The 19521-nt window shown below is 37.6% G+C and overlaps 1 protein-coding gene and 1 long non-coding RNA gene across 2 annotated transcripts; one reads left to right on the forward strand and one right to left on the reverse strand.

Moving 5' to 3' along the window:
* Positions 1–5842: 5842 nt before the first annotated feature.
* On the reverse strand, positions 5843–11567 carry LOC121373945. The gene is made up of 5 exons (XM_041500790.1): positions 11531–11567; positions 10086–10320; positions 7303–7407; positions 6843–6908; positions 5843–5916 (listed from the first exon to the last, which is right to left on the reverse strand). Exons 2-4 carry the CDS (start codon positions 10276–10278, stop codon positions 6856–6858), a joined length of 351 nt encoding a protein of 116 aa, XP_041356724.1. The 5' UTR covers positions 10279–10320; positions 11531–11567; the 3' UTR covers positions 5843–5916; positions 6843–6855.
* A 3353-nt stretch (positions 11568–14920) lies between these two features.
* Positions 14921–19253, forward strand: LOC121376528. The gene is made up of 5 exons (XR_005958461.1): positions 14921–15020; positions 16835–17012; positions 17824–17925; positions 18354–18433; positions 19185–19253. It is a non-coding gene; the product is annotated as an uncharacterized LOC121376528 (long non-coding RNA).
* The last annotated feature ends 268 nt before the right edge of the window (positions 19254–19521 follow it).

Below are 19521 nucleotides of genomic sequence, written 5' to 3' on the forward strand. Positions count from 1 at the left end.
TACAAAAAATGCATTTCGTGGTATTACAAATATCAGGATTACCAGGATTACCAAAAAATACTTCAGGAGAATGAAAATGTATATTCTAAATAATAAAATGTAAGTAAAGTGTAATTTTATTTGTGAAAAATGGGTTTAATTTTGTGCTGTATTGGCCATTCTCAAAGAGAATGTTACACCCCTGCACCACGGTGAGGTTACAGCACACGCAGGGGTCATGTTTGATGATTACCAATGCATCTGATCGTATTTGAAAAACAAAAGTAATTTAAACAATTGTACATATCAAAAAGGATATTACGGAACCCCAGATTTCCCATACATAACGCACATAGTAATGTGTTATATGTGGGACAAAAATAGTTTACTTTGGTTTTTAAGTTAAGTCATAATATAAAAATGTTTTGCATCTACATCTTTATTGACCGGAATTATTAAAATTGCTGTTGGGACTGTTTAGCAACACAGCATAAGAGGATTACACTGTTTTTTAAAGATATATTAAAGTTATGTTTGACATGAACAACAAATAATGTATCATTAGTAAACATTAGTCAAATCATATGTCATTGTGACTAGTATTTACAGTCTGGAAATGTGTTTTGAAATTGGGGGATAGAAAAGGTCCATTTGACAGTGTTGGTTTTATAGTGATGAGGTCAGCGACACAAGCAGTCCTTCAACACTTCACTTTTTACAGTCTGTAGATGGACTGTTGGAGGTCACGGCCAATTACAGTGGAAAACGAATTGAAAAAGATGGGGCGTGTACAATTGTTGGATAGATAGATAGATTGGATAGATAGATAGATAGATAGATAACAATTTAACGTGTCCATATACCACTAGGGTTTCGAACACGCCCATCCAGAGTCCGACCTCCGATAAAATCGGTGGCCTGACTCGGGATGAGGGGAGGATAGAGTTGAAAATGGGCAGAATTTTGAAACTAGCTATTAGTAAAAAAGTTAATAGAATTAAAAAAGAAAAATTAAATAAAAAGTTACAAGCCAAAAATAAAAAGAATTGACTGCTCGGCCGAATATTTAAAAAAAAAATAAGAGAAAGAAGAGAGGATCGGACTATTTAATAATATTTAAAAAAAGAGAATAATTTCGACATATAATTTTGAACGGAGGTCTAAAAGTTTAAAGTCCGATCTATATGGTCCGGGCCGGGGGAGGGGGGGGGGGGGGAGTTTAAGGTGGGCGGAATTTGGAATACGAATTTAGTAGTTAGGTCAAAGACCTAAAGTCAAATTGAGCTCATTCATACAACTCATGTCTGGACAAAAATTTAAGTCCAAAGAACAAAATTAGAGTGCTCGACCGAAAGGGTTTTAGGGTGATTTGAGCTATTTAGACGGGCTGCCAAAATAAAGTGCGTCGGACTGTTTACAAAAAAAAAAAAAAAAAAAAAGTCCAACTAAGCCCTTGAAACGGTTGGCGATTACGGGGACAAGATGAAGTGCTTGGCGTTGAACTGTGGCACCAGTTTCCTCTAACGGTGGGCTAGCAAGGTCTTAGCCAGCTTGACGTAATGGGCGCCGGCGATGATCTTCAGTACTCTGTGGATGGTGTAGTTGTCCATGTCTTCGAAGAGTATTCCCTGTCTGTAGAGATCATCTCGGCGCGACGTCACCACAAGTCCAAACTTCCCGTCTCGTAGTTCCATGGCGTGGATGGCACACTCAACTCCGTCAGGAAATTCTTAAAGTTGCCCTCCAGAATGCCTCCCGGCAGTGAGCTGGTGTCCGAGGTGTCCCCGACCAAGTATCGAGCGTACTGGCTCTTGATCTTGGAGATGGCTAGGCTCCAGGCGCCGTCCCTGTCCCGGGCGGTCGCGGAAGGCCGGGCCTTGGCTGGCTGGTCACTACTCGGTGGGGTGACGGCCTTCCGCTTCGCAGCAGCGCCATCCATAGAGGTCTTGGCGGAGCCCCCCGGGGGTGGGGGACTCGACGCCGACCGCCTCGAAGGGGTTGGAACGGGAGACGCACGCCGTGGAGTTTCGCAGATCGGTGTGTCCAACTGCGGCGTCGACTGGTCCACTGGCTCAGTCTGTTCAGAGGTTTCTGCGTCGGCTGGCACTGGTTTGTCGGGTCCCGGGGGTGGGGGCGGCGACGCAGACAGGACCGCCGCTGGCGGTTGAGCCGCCAGTTTAGGTCCCCCCCCCCCCGAGCCGTCCCTGGTGCAGGTTTCCTCTTCCTCCTTCCTCTTCCCTTCCTCTTCGTCGTGTTCGTTACCGCGTTGCCATACACCAAAGTCACGGTTTCCCGTGAGCCAATGTAAGTGACGCGGTACTCTAACAACGAGCCGTAGCTTGCAATAAGTCCCCCCAGGTGGTGGGGGGGGGGGTGAACTCGAGAGAGCAGAGCGACACGTCTTTCCTCATCGAAGGCATAGCTCGGGACAATTGTTGGTGTATATCCACCAGTAATTATATATTATACCCGAACACTGGAGTGTGTTCCGCACATGATCGCAAGACCTGAATCAGATATTTGTGTTCAGTTGTTAATTCGACGAATGTAGGTCGAACCCATCAAAAATAATAGTTATGTTCCCGTTTAGTAATTCATATTTATTTATATGTAACTGTTGTTATGGTCTAAAATGAATTGTCTACTGACGTGCATACGTGCAGACGCTATCGTGATGGCCGTAACGACGACAGCGATGATGTATACATCAACATTCCTCAGCGCTGCCGTCATGGTTCTGCTGACATGACTAATGTTAGTAATCTTCTAATTACAAAGTTTTGTTGTTGTTTTAGGGGATAATATCCCTGTGTTTCGTTGTTAACTATAAGGATTTATCACACAATTTGGATTTGGGGACGATACACAGTGATATTATCCCTATTCTAATACTACACATATTAGGAGTATCTGTAAGAAATTTTATGTGTTTTTATTAACGAAATACGACAAATTTTAAAAACTTTATTTTCTATTCTTGCGATATTCAGTGAAAACGCTTGTAGTAAGCAAAAGTATGACGTTTTTGTTTTCTTTCGACATGACGTCACTGACTGAGAAGTAAAGGCAAATGTATTAGTATTGTAGTATTGATGATGATCTAACTAGTTTAACGTGCCCATATACCACTAGGGTTTCGAACACGCCCATCCCGAGTCCGACCTCCGATAACATCGGTGGCCTGACTCGGGATGGAGGGGGGGGGGGGGTGGTTGAAAATGGGCAGAACTTTGAAAATAGCAATTAGTAAAAAAGTTAATAGAATAAATAAAAAAAATCGTACTGACTTGCTCGCTCATCACTCATTGAATTATAAGCTACGCTAGCCTTCCCCTTAAACTTAGACACGGCTAACAATGTCCACTTAGACTGCGGCCAATTTAGCTGCTTAGCGGCCCGTTCAAAAAGTTGAAAGAACATATCTACCTCCTGGTCATCAAATACAGGCACTGATCTATAAGCCTCCGACATGTTAAAACCATTTCCTGCCTCCCGTCTAACTTCTTCAGTATTCACATGGCCTCCGCACCTGGCTGGGTGTGTATTAGAAACTGCACACGGCCGTCGCGCAGAGGTATCACGTAACAAGTTGCCCATCTGGGCTTAAGTGCAATTTGGAACTGCACACGGCCCTCTAAAACAATTAATATCGCCACAGGCGAAATGAAATTAAGAGCATGTACCGTCACACTAGGGTTTAGATATATCGGGGAGAAATAGATTGGAAGGCTTCCAGGGGGAACGTTAGTCCGTCCGGACTGGTAATTATATATTTTCTGCTCTGTGTATAACCTTGATGTGATTGATGTGACTTTTAATATTTTAATACTGTATTATACCAATATTATTTACACGGTGCTGCCGGTCATGTGACGCAGTACACTGTAGGCTCACTGTCTTAGCCAGTCATCCTAGAGAACCTAGGTAAACTGTAGGTTATTGTCTTTATTGTGATAGGTACCAGTATTAATTCTGTGTTACAAGGTTACTGAATGAGTAGTTAGGGTTAATTAAAAATTAACCAGTTAGGAATAGTTGTAATTCCTTTATTAATTAAGTTCCCCTGGAAGCGTTTCTCCATTATCACACGTGTGTGTGTTAGCGTTTCTCAATTATCACACGTTATTGAACGAGTAGTAAGGGTTAATTAAAAATTAACCAGTTTGGAATAGAGTTGTAATTCCTTTATTAATTAAGTTCTCCTGGAAGCGTTTCTCGATTATCACACGTGTGGGTGTTGTGTCACGGTGAAGTGATTAGCATACTGTGTAAACTAGACACCTAGATATTAACTAACTAAGTGATCAGTTCTGGGTTGTTATTATTTGTTGTTGTTAATTAACTACTGCGGCAGTACATTTGTCAGCGTAGGTTAATACAGATTCCAAAGTGTATTGTGTTTTTGTTGTGTTTTCTAGTGAACTAAACGTGCTATATTATATATACTTTATATAAGATCTTATCTCTGATCATACCTAGACGAGCCAGCGGGTATAACTGTCTGTTACAGAGAGATCTAATAGATATACAGTTAGGAGAGATATTTGGACAATCATGTTTCATTCAGTTACGGGTATTATAGGATCCCCGTGACACACAATTTATTTTTTTTTAATTAGTCTTTGGTGAATGTTTCTGTATTTCTGTTCTATGAAAATCATTAAACGTTGGAGTGCTTGAGATGCTAGCTTATGAGCTCTTATTTCTCCCGTGTAGTGTTTTCCTGCCAATTCCTAATCAACACCTACAGGGCTAAATGCCTATCCATGTTTCATATACATAAATGTATACCCGAACTGTTCATGTGATGTCAGATAACTTTAGTTCATAGCGATGTGTGAACCTCGCATTATAGGTATAGAGGTTGAAAAATGGGCATATATCTGACATTGGTTAACTTGGGATTGATAATAATATACTTATTGTTGTACTGTAGACTTGATATATATATATGACACAACCTTACTTCTATGTAGTTCAAATTGATGCATCCCTACCACAGTGATCGGCTGAAGAATTATTATTTTAGATGATGCTTCAGATACCTTTACTTTTAGATATTGTTAATGGATTGGACACCCACAAAACATAGTAGTTGGTTTCAAAATGACTGTTGTAGGTGATGCATATGACGTGGTCATTTCTTTTATTTTGGCAGCTATAGCCATCTTGGATTCAAGCAGTGATAAAAACGTAATACAAGAACTGAATTCCTTTCAACCACCTCCACCCCACCCCCATACCCCACTCACCCCCAAAAAACCGTTATTGTCTGGAATGCAAGCTATTAGCGAAGTCTTATACGTCGCGGCCATTTTTATAGTTATCTTGGAGTTAAATTATGACGCAATATCTCATTTAACAATATATTGTTATAAATGAATTCCTTGATCTATAAAACTCAATCACTAACATCACAAGCGTGCTCTAAATGATGTAAAATGTGATACATTATGTCCATGTTCTGGCTACTATAGTAGTGGCCATCTTGAATTTAAATGATGTGGCAATGGCTTGATTAGCTGGTGGCAGTTCAAAATTAATTCCTTGACCCTTAAAACACCATCATAGACATCAACAGTTTTGCCATAGCTAATATATTATATGAGATATTGTCAGCTATGTGGTTTCTCAGCCATCTTGGATGCCATGTTGAATATTTTAAAATGCTCAAGGGTGTCAAGTTTGCAACCATCAGATCCTCAATCAACACCTTCCACAAAGAACAATTGTGGGTACCGAACTGCAAGCTTAAGTTCACTGGCAAGGAGACTTGTTCTAGATTGTGCGCCGGTAACAAACTACTTATTTAATTTCCTTATTTAATCGAGTTAGTAAGTTTTAATAAATAAATAAACTCATGTTTGAGTTATACTCAGCTTTATTAGAGTAAAATAACTTTGTAGATTCAACGATCTCTGAATTGCGCCAATGAACCTGAAATGAGACAAAAAATCTGTGTATCTGTGTATTTATATTATATATATATATATATATATATATATATATATATATATATATATATATATATATATATGACTTATGGGGAACAAACCTAGCCTCCTGTCTATTTCTTCCATGGTCACTTCTCCCACGGTGCCTCACCCCCATCCCACCCACCCACCCCACCCCCACCCCCACCCCCACCCCCACCCCACCCCATCCCCACTCCACCACACCCAACACACATCCAACTGTTCAACCTAAGCTTAACATGGCATTGGTCTTAGAATACATTCCCCATAGCTTTCTTATCCAATTCAGTTATTTCTCATTTCAACTAGTGCTTCACACTGGCACGCCAAAGACCATAGTATGTGATATCTTGTCCATGGGTAAATCAGTAATATGAATAGCTTAATGGAGACGTCACACGATATACGATTGTGACAAGACACCATTACAATTTCATCGGCTCCTATCGTGTCGCGGCACCTTTAGTTTATTTTCTCATATTAAGTCCCAAACTGTTTTAAAATTCTAATAAAACAAACAAATTGGATATGAGCAAAATCGTCAGCTATAAATATATCATCATCGTTATTTTAATTTATCAAAATATTTTTAACTCTGGTCTCCAGTGTCATGATATCAAAGGCCAACTCAGGGGCCGATCTAAAGGGGCTGATCTAAAGGCGGTGACCAGCGCGTCACAACGGTTAAGGAAATTCAGTTTTTAAATCCTCGTATCCTCGTTCCTCTCCCTTGGAAATCTTAAATTCTCCCTTGATACTAATAATTTGGTTATAGGCGTATATATATATATATATATATATATATATATATATATATATATATATATATATATATATATATATATATATATGGATATGCAAACTTCCGTTATACTTAAAATAATTTACTTTCTATTTTACTTTACGCTTCATCCATTAATTGGTGTAATTCTTCAAGGTCGATTTCATCGTTACCTAGAAATAAAATAAAATAAACATTATATTTTATCCGTAAATGTGTTTGTAAAAAGATTTATTAGAATTCAAAATAGATGCTATTAACAATAATATTTCAATATAATTGGTAAAATTAACAGTTGTGTGAGCTGGTCACAAGATTGTAACACTACCATCGATAGTTGTTGGGGTTTGTTGTTGGGGTTTTGGGAGGGGATTTGTTGTTTGTTTGGGGGGTTTTGGGGGGTTGAAGGGGGTTGTAACCGAGCCTGTATCACACCCGCGCTGCATCAAATAGCGTGCACATGCATATGGAAAACGGCCCTTGTACAATTCAAACTCGTGTGTTGCAAACTAGTTTATTAGTGTTTGCTGGTTTTATGCAAAACAAGAATTTATGAAAATACGTTACCGTCAGCGAATCTGAGAAATTCCTCTGCCTCTCTGGTATTTAGTATCGACTCGATTTCCTCCTCGTCTAGTACACCATCCATATTTGTATCCAAGTCATCCGCACCTGAAGACGAACACTTATATAATATTATTACAATAATGGCAATGACCCCAATACCATCGGAACTAATTTTTAGAGTGAAAGAAAACACGTACTGTTCACAAACATAAAAGAGTTTGTTGCCCTTCGTTATCAGTATTAATCGCTATTTATTAGGCTCTATATGCTACATAGCCTCCACATACACACACCCTCCGCTGCCCCCATATATAAATAATACGCACCATATCTCCCTTAATAGAAATAAGGTGCTTATACATATATATATATATATATATATATATATATATATATATATATATATATATATATATATATATAAAATGCCTTTTCGAATAACTGACGATGCGAAATTACAATCTTTTCAGTTCAAATTAATCACCGAATATACTATACTAACAGTAAGCTGATGCAATGCAAACTTTTTGAAACTAAATTATGTACATTTTGTGGCGATACTAAAGAAACTCTTGTTCATTTATTTGTTGAATGTCAGTATGTTAAAACTATTTGGTATTGCTTCCTAGATGACCTAAATGTAAAATGCGGCACTGTCATGCCTAATGCCGCTGAGGTACTTCATTTTGGTCTACCGGCCTCGGTGGCGTCGTGGCAGGCCATCGGTCTACAGGCTGGTAGGTACTGGGTTCGGATCCCAGTCGAGGCATGGGATTTTTAATCCAGATACCGACTCCAAACCCTGAGTGAGTGCTCCGCAAGGCTCAATGGGTATGTGTAAACCACTTGCACCGACCAGTGATCCATAACTGGTTCAACAAAGGCCATGGTTTGTGCTATCCTGCCTGTGGGAAGCGCAAATAAAAGATCCCTTGCTGCTAATCGGAAGAGTAGCCCATGTAGTGGCGACAGCGGGTTTCCTCTCAAAATATGTGTGGTCCTTAACCATATGTCTGACGCTATATAACCGTAAATAAAATGTGTTGAGTGCGTCGTTAAATGAAACATTTCTTTCTTTCTTTCTTTTTGGTCTTTTAATTAATAGTCCAAAAATTGACATTATCAATCTTTGTTTGCTTTTAATAAAATACTATATACATATTTGTAGAATGAAAAAAAACTCAGCCAAATTATATTTCATGTTTAGCTAACATACGTCGTTATAATGAATGAATGAATGAATGTTTAACGACACCCCAGCACGAAAAATACATCGGCTATTGGGTGTCAAACTATGGTAATGCACATAAATAAAGTGATGATCAACATCAATATAAAAATTCAAGGTTTAAACAAAAACAGTGTAAAGAACTGTGCCAAAAATACAAATACAAATATCACAGAATTTTACGGACACCGAATTTTACTCTAAACTTCAATTTGTGCTGTATTGGCCATTCTCAAAGAGAATGTTACACCCCTGCACCACGGTGAGGTTACAGCACGCGCAGGGGTACGTCGTTATAAGCAGATTGAATTGTATTCTCTTTATCTTTACCCCCCCCCCCCCCCCCCCCTCCGGAAAAAGCTAGTAAAATAAGAAAAAAAAAGTGGCACTATCTTAGTAGAGTGCTTCACATGTAATACATATCTCCTTGTATTAATTAATAACTGTGTTTTTTAAGAGAAAATTTAACATGTCATTGTGTACTGTAATAATATGTGTTTGAAGCTCCGAATACAAGATTGAAAAAAAAAAAAAAAAAAAAAAAAGGGGGCTTATACACGCTTTAGAAGTATTAATAGATTAATATTAAAACGTTAATAACTAACTAACATAACATAACATAGCATAGCACAGCATAGCAATGTATACAGCATAGCATATATTGTAGCGTAGTGTAGCATAGCATAGCATAGCATAGCATAGTATAGTATAGTATAGCATAGCATAGCAATGTATATAGCATATCATAGCATATATCGTAGCGTAGTGCAGCATAGCATAGCATATATTGTAGCTTAGTGTAGCATAGCATAGCATAGCACAATTTAACATAATATAACATAGCATTGCATATATATATATATATAACATAATACATATTTCTGTTTATATGTAAATTGCATAAATATATTACTGTCGTAACGTGTACGTATTATAGATATTTGTTTTTTTTAAAAAGAAATAAATTATGTTTCAATTAATCAATCCTAAATCAGAGAACTAAAGTATACTTTATGTGAAGGCATACATTACATATTCTACTAAATCATTTTAATATCATCACAAATTGCAGCATGTTAAATTGTCACTGTTATAATAAAATGATTACTCTCTCTCTCTCTCTCTCTCTCTCTCTCTCTCTCTCTCTCTCTCTCTCTCTCTCTCTCTCTCTCTCTCTCTCTCTCTCTCTCTCTCTCTCTCTGTGTGTGTGTGTGTGTGTCTGTCTGTCTTAAAGAAGTTATTAAATAGACGTATTTTTATTTTATCTGGCGATTTCCAAGTAAATAAGTTACTTTGAGAATAACATGTGAAAACAATATGTATATTTATTATTTTTACACAACATTGTATACATATCTATTGACTGCGCCATCTCACAACCTACTTGCACCGGCCGTTTTAGAAATTATTGTAACATTATTTTTATTACTTTTATTTTGTTTTTTATTGTTATTTTTTTAATTTGAAATACTTTTATTTTTTTCAATAATATATTAGTACACCTAACGCTATGTTTAACTGTATTCGTTATTACACTTTCAAACTAATTTATTACTTCTTTTGCCAAGCACGGACAATGCTTTTCCTTTAACATATTTCGAGGCGTAGCATTTTGCTGTTTCCTTTGCGAGTGGCTTGACTACCCGCCAGATTGGACGAACTATCCTACGCAATCTGAAACGTCCCCAGGCATCAGTACCGCACACGGCCATCACGAGCAGAACAGCCAGGACTAGAGAAATCCTCATCTGAAAAAGTATGAATATGTCCAAGCTGAAATGAGCAGTTGGCTGAAACATATAGACAAGATACATTTTGATTATCAATACAATAAAGTGTTACCTAAAGAAAACATAAATGGTAACAACGACAGCATAATAATTAATAATTTTAAAAAAACAACATTCCAGGAGTACATTAACTGTTAAAGCAATATATGTCCCCTACCGTGGATGTAATATCCACCTGAAAGCCAAACGCGATCTGTAACTTTACTTGATAAAGATATATTAGAATATTATTTCAATACTATGTTCACGAATTGCAAAGAAAATTCCAGATATCTGTGATGGTTGTAGGAGTAACCTATGGGTTGTCAAGTTGGTTAGAATGACTGATATCATTATTAATAGTGAAAGCTGTATACACTGACAAATTAAGGATGTACTGATGAGTAGTTTTATTCCGTGTGTGTGAAAACAGTGAATGCCTAAAACTAAATCATAACCTCCCGTATCTGTGACGAAGTGTCAAATGCACAAAAGACCATATATGAAATCAATAATCAGTTTAACTGTTTATTTTATATTGTTTTGTTGCTATAATCATTGGCGTAGCAAGGATTATATACCAGGACGCATCTATATTGGGTTGGATGGGGTGGCAACGACACTGTCCATGAATTGTGTTATGGGGCGACCGGAAAGGAAATGAGTGTTTTATTTTATCTACGGTTATATGGTTAAGGACCACAGAAATAATCAGAGAGGAAAGCCGCTTCCGCCACTACATTGCCAACTTTTCTAATAGGCAAGGGATCTTTTGTAGGTATCATCTCATAGACAGGATAGTACATACCACGGACTTTGTTACACTATTTGTGGATCACTGGTTTGCAAGAAATAGCCCAATGGGCCCACTAGACCGACCGCGCTTCAGGTGCGCTCTTTATCACCGGGCAACGCCCCCCCCCCCCCCCCCCCCCCTCCCTGGAGCGAAATATAAAAAGTGGTGGGGAAGAAAAGAGATATGATTGGATGGGACAGGAGCCCCATGCTCCACCCTCTGGCTACTTTCAGTTTTAAACAAAAGCAACTGAAATGTGAGGGAAAATGTGGTAATTGAATACCCAAGATAGGGAAACTTTTTGCATAAATGTTTTAAACGTTTACGTATTTATCACACAATACAAAAAAAGGAGAAAATTATGTTTTATGAACTATGCAAGGTTCGTGCCGTTTTAAATATAGATGATACAATATGTGAAACCGAATGTCTTACCTTGATGCCTTGGAAATGGAAACTCCTCAAAGTGTACAACGAGATGGTGGTATTTATTTTGGTTTGGTCCAGGATTTAACACTTTGGGTATTTGCGTTGTTCCACAAACACCTAACTTGTTGCACACCTTGGGATATCGATTTTGGATGCCATTAAGATAGCAATCTCTATTTCCATCACGTTTTCACACTTCCTTCTTAAAGGGACTATCTCGAGTTTGCTGCCATTTTTGACATGTTTCTAATAAACAGTTTTAAATGACTAAAATTACATTTTAAATAATTATTTTGTGTTTAGAACACCCAGTGTGTTTGTGATTGTTCTAATGGTTGCAGAAACTTTTTTTTTTTTGGGGGGGGGGGGGGGAAGCCAGTTTGGACGACAACAAATATTACGATGTCCAGACACACGTTGAATAGACACTGATTTCTAGACAAGAACATACATTGCGTATGTAACAGTAGTCGTTAAAAAGGCTTTACTAGTCGAGAATATGTTACAAGACCAACAAACTCAGTACAGTTAAAAGTTGAAGTTTTTAAAGTTTGTTTTGTTTAACGACACCACTAGAGCACATTGATTTATTAATCATCGGCTATTGGATGTCACACATTTGGTAATTTCGATATATAGTCTTAGAGATGAAACCCGCTACATTTTTCCATTAGTAGCAAGGGATCTTTTTTAGCAGCATCCCACAGAAAGGATAGCACATACCACGGCCTTTGATATACCAGTCGTGGTGCAGTGGCTGGAACGAGAAGTAGCTTAATGGGCTCGCCGACGGGGATCGATCCTGGACCGACCACTCATCAAGCAAGCACTTTACCAATGGGCTACAGTGTCTGACAGTCTCTTTGATGGATAGTGGCGGAACGTAGCAAGAAGGTTGAGGTGCTTGCATCACATGATCGAACCACATCGATGGACTCATTCAGCTGATTGTTGTTGTTTTTCTCGTTCCAACCACAACTGGACAAAGGCCGTGATATTTGCTTTCCTGTATGTGGGGAAATGTATTTAAAAGATCCCTTGCTGCATTAGGGAAAATGTAGCGGGTTTTCTCTGATGATTACGAGTCCGATTTACTTAATGTTTGACATCTAGTAGCCGATGATTAATTAATTAATGTGCTCCAGTGGTGAAGTTATACAAACAAAACGTTTTTGTTTCTTCTATCGACAGACATCGGCGTTTGATTCAGCGTTTGAAAAACGAATGTAAAACACAATTCAAGAACAATTACAGTACATTTTTTGTGGATATACTTTTATGTTAAATAACGACGTTTGGGCGTTATTGTGGATTAACTCTGTGTCTTGCAAAACCATGAATTATATATAGCATGTATTGCTTATTAACTGTAAGTGCTCAACTGAGAGAAAGAAAGAAATGTTTTATTTAACGACGCGCTCAACACATTTTATTTACGGTTATATGGCGTCAGACATATGGTTACGGGCCACACAGATATTGAGAGAGGAAACCCGCTGTCGCCACTTCATGGGCTACTCTTTTCGATTAGCAGCAAGGGATCTTTTATATGCATCTTCCCACAGACAGGGTAGTACATATCACGGCCTTTGATATACCAGTCGTGGTGCACTGGCTGGAACGAGAAATAGTCCAATGGGCCCACCGACGGGGATCGATCCCAGACCGACCGCGCATCGAGCGAGCGCTTTACCACTGGGCTACGTCCCGCCCCTGCTCAACTGAGAGAGCACATTCTATGTTAGTGAGGTGGGTGGGGTATGGGTTGGGGAAGTTGTATGTTGCGATGCTCACTGTGGCGTATTGCACACGATTTTGAATAACTGCTATTGGTTGGGCATGTCACCCTGCCAACACACCATCCCCCACCCCCAGCTGCGCCAGTGATTTAACAGACAATATATTGACTTATTTACCTCCAAAAAATAATACTAGTAGTTAATAGTAAAAGTTGGTGTATGATGGGAAAAAAGATGAAAAGAAATGTTTTATTTAATGACGCACTCAACACATTTTATTTACTGTTATATTGCGTCAGACATATGGTTAAGGACCACACAGATATGAGAGAGGAAACCCGCTGTCGCCACTTCATGGGCTACTCTTTTCGATTAGCAGCAAGGGATCTTTTATATGCACCATCCCACAGACAGGGTAGTACATACCATGGCCTTTGATATACCAGTCGTGGTGCACTGGCTGGAACAAGAAATAGCCCAATGAGCCCACCGACGGGGATCAATCCCAACCAGACCGCGCATCAGGCGGGCGCTTTACCACTGAGCTACGTCACGCCCCATGTATCATGGGAAGTGTGACTAGACTTGATTTAGGAGCCCAAGTAAACTGAAAAGGATTTTCTTTCAAATATCATATTCTATTTTAAAGTTTTGGAAACGCTATAAAGAATGGCCGACCGGTTAAAAGGACTAACCTGAGTTTTCGGCGATTGTTAAGATGATGTCAACCAGCAAATACTCTTTAACGACTGTAGTTACGTATTAAATATATCTTTCTAAATAAAATATTAGTGGTTATGTATTAAATGTGTTTCTCATCATCCTAGTGTTTGCACTAGGTCAAACTTCATTTTATTTTCTAATATATATTTTTTCATACATAAGAATATATTGGCAAACCAAATCCAGTTTGTTCTACTTACAAATATTCGGACGATCAGAAACACTTAGAATATACAGACACTGATATTCAAAACCAGAAAATATATTTAATATGTAACATTTGTTAGCCTACAGAATTGCATTAGTCAAAAACATTTTACATTTCTTTTACGTTCATCTAGGTATGAAAAAAAATCATCTGCAAAATGTGTTTGCGGATGATTTTTTTTGTTCATGCCTAGATGAACGTGAAAGAAATAACAGACAATCTTTATAATTAAATTTAAAACATACTTACTAATACTAACATTAAGAGTTCATATTTTATTTAGAATTTATTATTATTATATATATATATATATATATATATATATATATATATATATATATATATATATATGGTTCTAAACAATAACGGACAATTCTTAAATAAATAAAATAATATTTTTAAAAACCCAGTTTTGAGTAGGAATTAAACTGACGTAACATTAGCAAAAACAAAAACAAAACTTAAGTCTTAAAATAAATGAATATGACTTTAGTTAGGTAAATCGGTTATTTTTCCCCGTGCTTCTGGCAACCAGGATCCGCGTCCAGCGAAGTGTGAAGGAAGAAGTGTGAACATATCGTACCAGTGCATTAGTGTTATGTCCGAATGAAATAGTGTGTCAGTTAGGTTTTCACAATGCAATGATACGAGTTACAAATAGAGATTGGTATCTAAATGACATCCGCCGTCGATATTCCAGGGCGTGATATAAATTAAGTGTTTTAGGAATGACGCACATACCAAGTGTTAAATCCTGGACCAAACCAAAATAAATACCACCATCTCGTTGTACACTCTGAGAAGTTTCCATTTCCAAGGCATCAAGGTAAGACGTTTTGTTTTCACATAGTCCTACGTGTAGGTCTATTTATCTTCTGTATGTCACGACATGGAACATACATTTTGCTCGTTTAATAAAGCTATGTAAAATTATTTCAGAGCACATACTTTCAGAAGATAATAACTGCAAATCAGATATAAATTAATCAAGTTACACAACAAGTTACACAACTTGGGTGCTTGTACATGTAAGCACGTATAAGCAAACACGGCTGCATTTTCTGTCGGCGTCGCAAGACAGTTGAAGACATCATGTATTTTCTATGAAGTCAAAATGATTGTGCCACAAGAATGAATGAATGAATGAATAAATAAATGATTGAATTAATTAATTAATATTAATGAATGTTTAACGACACTCCAGCACGATAAGTACCTCGGCTATTGGGTGTCAAACTAAGGTCAATGTGTACATGAAGTGATGATCAACATTACTATAAAACATTCAAGAGTTAAATTAAAACACAGTAAAGAACTATGGACAGGTGGACAAACCCTGAAAGTAACTTTGGAGAGGTATCCCTGAAAACTGTGAATGAATGAATGAATGAATGAATAAATTAATTAATGTTTAACGCCAGATACGAACAAACATTGGCCATTGGGTATCAAAGCTGTGGGAAAATATAATACAGAAACGAAGATGAGTATAATTTAAAATATTGTATAGAAATCAAAATGTTCTTTAACATTTTTACTTAATTTTGGTTGGAATTTAAAATATTCTACTACATTAAAAATTCTGTTTCCAAATATATCTTTTTCGTCGGCTTCAGATAATTACGCTCCACAACAGTGTGGCACACAGTCAGTGTACACTGACAATGTTCATACTGAGGAGGAGGGTCCTTCTTTAAAATAAACGAATGTTTAAAGTTTGTTTTGTTTAACGACACCACTAGAGTACATTGATTTATTAATCATCGGCTGTTGGATGTCAAACATTTGGTAATTTTGACATATAGTCTTAGAGATGAAACCCGCTACATTTGTTTTCATTAGTAGCAAGGGATCTTTTATATGCAAGATACCACAGACAGGATAGCACATGCCACTGCTTTTGATATGCCACGCACTGGCTGGAACGAAAAATAGCCCAATAGGCCCACCGACGGGGATCGACCCTAGACCGACCGCGCACCAGGCGTGCGCTTTACCCCCTGAACAAGGAATACGGTGTTTGTTATGTTTTACTTCCGCAAATTCACCATTATTTTCGGGGAATAAACAATTATCAAACTCGTGTCATAAATTCCGTATGGCACTCTCGTTCAAGCAATAATCTATATGTATGTATTGATGTATGAATATCTATATATTGTATGTATGTTACATACATAGATATTAACGCACTGGCGCAGAGAATAATTAAATCCTTTCTCACAAGTTGTCCCGTGCCGTTGCTGGGACTCGAACCTATGGCACCGAATCGCCCGCAACTTGCAGACTTGCCACGATACCTTTGGAGCTATTGAGGCATCCATATGTATGTATGTATGTATGTATGTATGTGTAGTGAAACATCTCAAAATCGAACCTTCTGTAAACAGATCTCAAACTTGGACGTTTTCTTACTATTCGTTTTCTAGTGGTGTCGTTAAACAAAACAAAATTTTAAACTGGCGACAACATTTCACATTTACCGTATTTTTAGAGAGAACTTTGACATTCAATAACCGATGATTAATTAAATAATATGTTCTAGTGGTGTCATTAAATAATTTTAAAAAAACACTTTAACTTTCAGCTATAAAATATAATATATTTACAGTAATTTACTGCTTGATTTTCATATCTCAGATGAGGATTACTCTAACCCTGACTGTCCTGCTTGTTGTGGCTGTGTGCAGTTCTGATGCCTGGGGACGTTTTAGAGTGCGCAAAGTGTGGCGTAAAGTTAAACCCCATGCAGTACAAGCAGCAAGATGCTACGTCATCACGAAAACTATCGCAGCCGCTGCGGCACTGGGCAAAAGAAGTAATAAAAACAACTTTGAAAGTGTAATAACGAAAATAAATACAGGCATTTCTAAATATATATTTAAAATAACATAATTGAATTTCATCACAGAGAATTCGCCTTTCATTTCTAATGTATGTACACCTACAAATTAGAAGGTATTTTTTTTTTTTTTAAGTTATTGTAACTAACGTATGGTAAAACATATTTAATATCGGTGTCTGTATATACAATTGTCTCAATGTTTGTGGAAGCTCAAACTTCATTTTATTTCCTAAGATTGTTTTTCCTACGTACAAAATTGTTGAGATGTAATTTGTAGTGTGAGCAACTAACTGCAAAGATGTGGACGAATAGAAACACCTAGTGTATGCAGAAAGTGATATTCTAAATACGAAAATATATTTAATGTATAAGTTTAGCATTCAATATTGGGCTATTTGTCGTTCCAGCCAGTGCGTGCTATATCAATAAACTTGAGACCATTTCTTTAATCGAAGATGTATTGTAGAGGATTCTAGATCAGCTTTTCAGTCATTGTTAGATGGGCTCTGACGACTTTGGAGTCACTAACATTATCGTAATCAGAGCCGGTTTAAGGATCCGCGGGGCCTGTAACACAAATAACAGGGGTGGGTGGGGCCTTTCCCAGGATATATATTTTGCAACCCCCTTGTGGAGAGGGGAAAAATGACCTGGGGAAAATAAACATACACATCACCGCGGGGCCCCCTGAAGCGCGGGGCCCGTATTGCGTGCTATATGTGCTACTAGAATAAACCGGCTCTGATCGTAATATCGTGCATACAACATTAATGATCTTTTGTAGGTGTGGATGAATTTGATACTAACACGGATGGTGTCCTAGATCAGCCAGAACTCGAGTCGTTCCTTAACACCAGGGATGCAGTCAGATTTCTTCAATTGACTGGTAAAAAATGCCAACATTTTGATGGAATTGGTTTTTTTTTATATATTCATCAACAAGCAGAACATTTTTTTAAAACGCAAATAAATTAAGTTTTGTAATCATTCTGACCGGCTGTAAAGAACATAAAACCCAATATGGCTTCTGTCTTGACATATCAATTAATGTTCGATTTTCATGAAATAGTTAATGTCATTCCAGGTTCATTTCTTTAGTCAGGCTTACTGATTTCTTGCAGAATTAGTCAGAACATCTTGATGACAAGCTTATGGCTTATCGGGGGTTTTAGGAGGGGTTTTTTTTAGGGGGGGGGGGGTAATTTGCTTTTCAATATTTTTAAAAGCATTTCTGTTAAATTCTATGATTCGACTGCCTCGGTCTTGAGCAATAATATAATGGCAAATGCATGTAATGTTTTATTTTATTTCTAGGTAATAATAAAATTGATGTTGAAGAATTTCAACAGGCACTGGACCAGGCGAGACGTTATGATTAAGTAAATTTAATAATGGTAAGTATAAGAAGGAAGAAAATGTTTTATTTAACGACGTACTCAACACATTTTATTTATGGTTGTATGGCGTCAGACATATGGTTAAGGACCACACAGATAGTGAGAGAGGAAACCCGCTGTCGCCACTTCATGGGCTACTCTTTTCGGTCAGCAGCAAGGGATCTTTTATATGCACCACCCCACAGACAGAATAACACATACCACGGCCTTTGATATACCAGTCGTGGTGCACTGGCTGGAGCAAGAAATAGCCCAATTGGCCCATCGATGAGGATCGATCCCAGACCGACCGCGCATCAAGCGAACGCTTTACCACTGGGCTACGTCACGCCCCTGGTAAGTATAAGGTCTTATGATAGTAGATAACCAAATTTATACCCAAATGTTCCGTCTTGTGTGGTAATAATCTAGAACACTCAGTTAGTTAAAACAATTGTTTGATGATAAGTTGATAATGATTATTATGATGACGATGACAATGTTGATCCACTTCCGTCCTTCTGTCTGTCTGTTTGTCTGTCCATCAGTCCCATATACAGTTTTCCGGGTGTTTTTTTCACAATGATTTCAGATATTGAAATTGTGTGTATAGCTTTATCATTTTCTGTTATAAGTCAAGTTTGACTTTCATTGCAATTTACCAATTTTTCACGTTGAATTTAGGAGATACGAAATTTGTTGTGCCCCGATAGGGGACATGTATTGGTTTAGCCGTACTCTCAGAATGATTGTTTATTTTTTGTTTCAGGTTCATTGCCCAATACGTGAGATGACGAATCTACAAAATTATTGTATCCTAATAAAGCTCAGAATAACGCGAAATGAGTTTATCTTTATTAATAAGATTAATAAGAAATTGGAATGTTAGAAAAGCTAGTTGCCACCATCGAGGACGTTAGAACAATCCAATCCAATCTAATCCAGTAAATGTATATCAATACAAGGACCGATTTCTCGTTCACGAATCTAACAATATGCATGATTAAAACATTTATCCAATGAAATTCAACTTAAAATTTTGGAACCGAAATAGAAAATTAGCAAGCTTATAATAAACTCATGCTGTCGCTAACAAGCATATGTCA

Source organism: Gigantopelta aegis, chromosome 6 (assembly GCF_016097555.1).
Source record: "Gigantopelta aegis isolate Gae_Host chromosome 6, Gae_host_genome, whole genome shotgun sequence".
NCBI classification, from domain to species: Eukaryota; Metazoa; Mollusca; class Gastropoda; order Neomphalida; family Peltospiridae; genus Gigantopelta; species Gigantopelta aegis.

What these genes read in the sequence shown, in the direction of transcription:
- LOC121373945 (XM_041500790.1), bottom strand. Translation starts at nt 10,278, where the DNA reads ATGAGGATTTCTCTAGTCCTGGCTGTTCTGCTCGTGATGGCCGTGTGC. An exon ending in GTCCGTGCTTGGCAAAAGAA is followed by an intron (nt 7,408 to 10,085) that starts GTAATAAATTAG and finishes GTTCGTCTTCAG; the next exon opens with GTGCGGATGACTTGGATACA. An exon ending in ATTTCTCAGATTCGCTGACG is followed by an intron (nt 6,909 to 7,302) that starts GTAACGTATTTT and finishes TTTTATTTCTAG; the next exon opens with GTAACGATGAAATCGACCTT.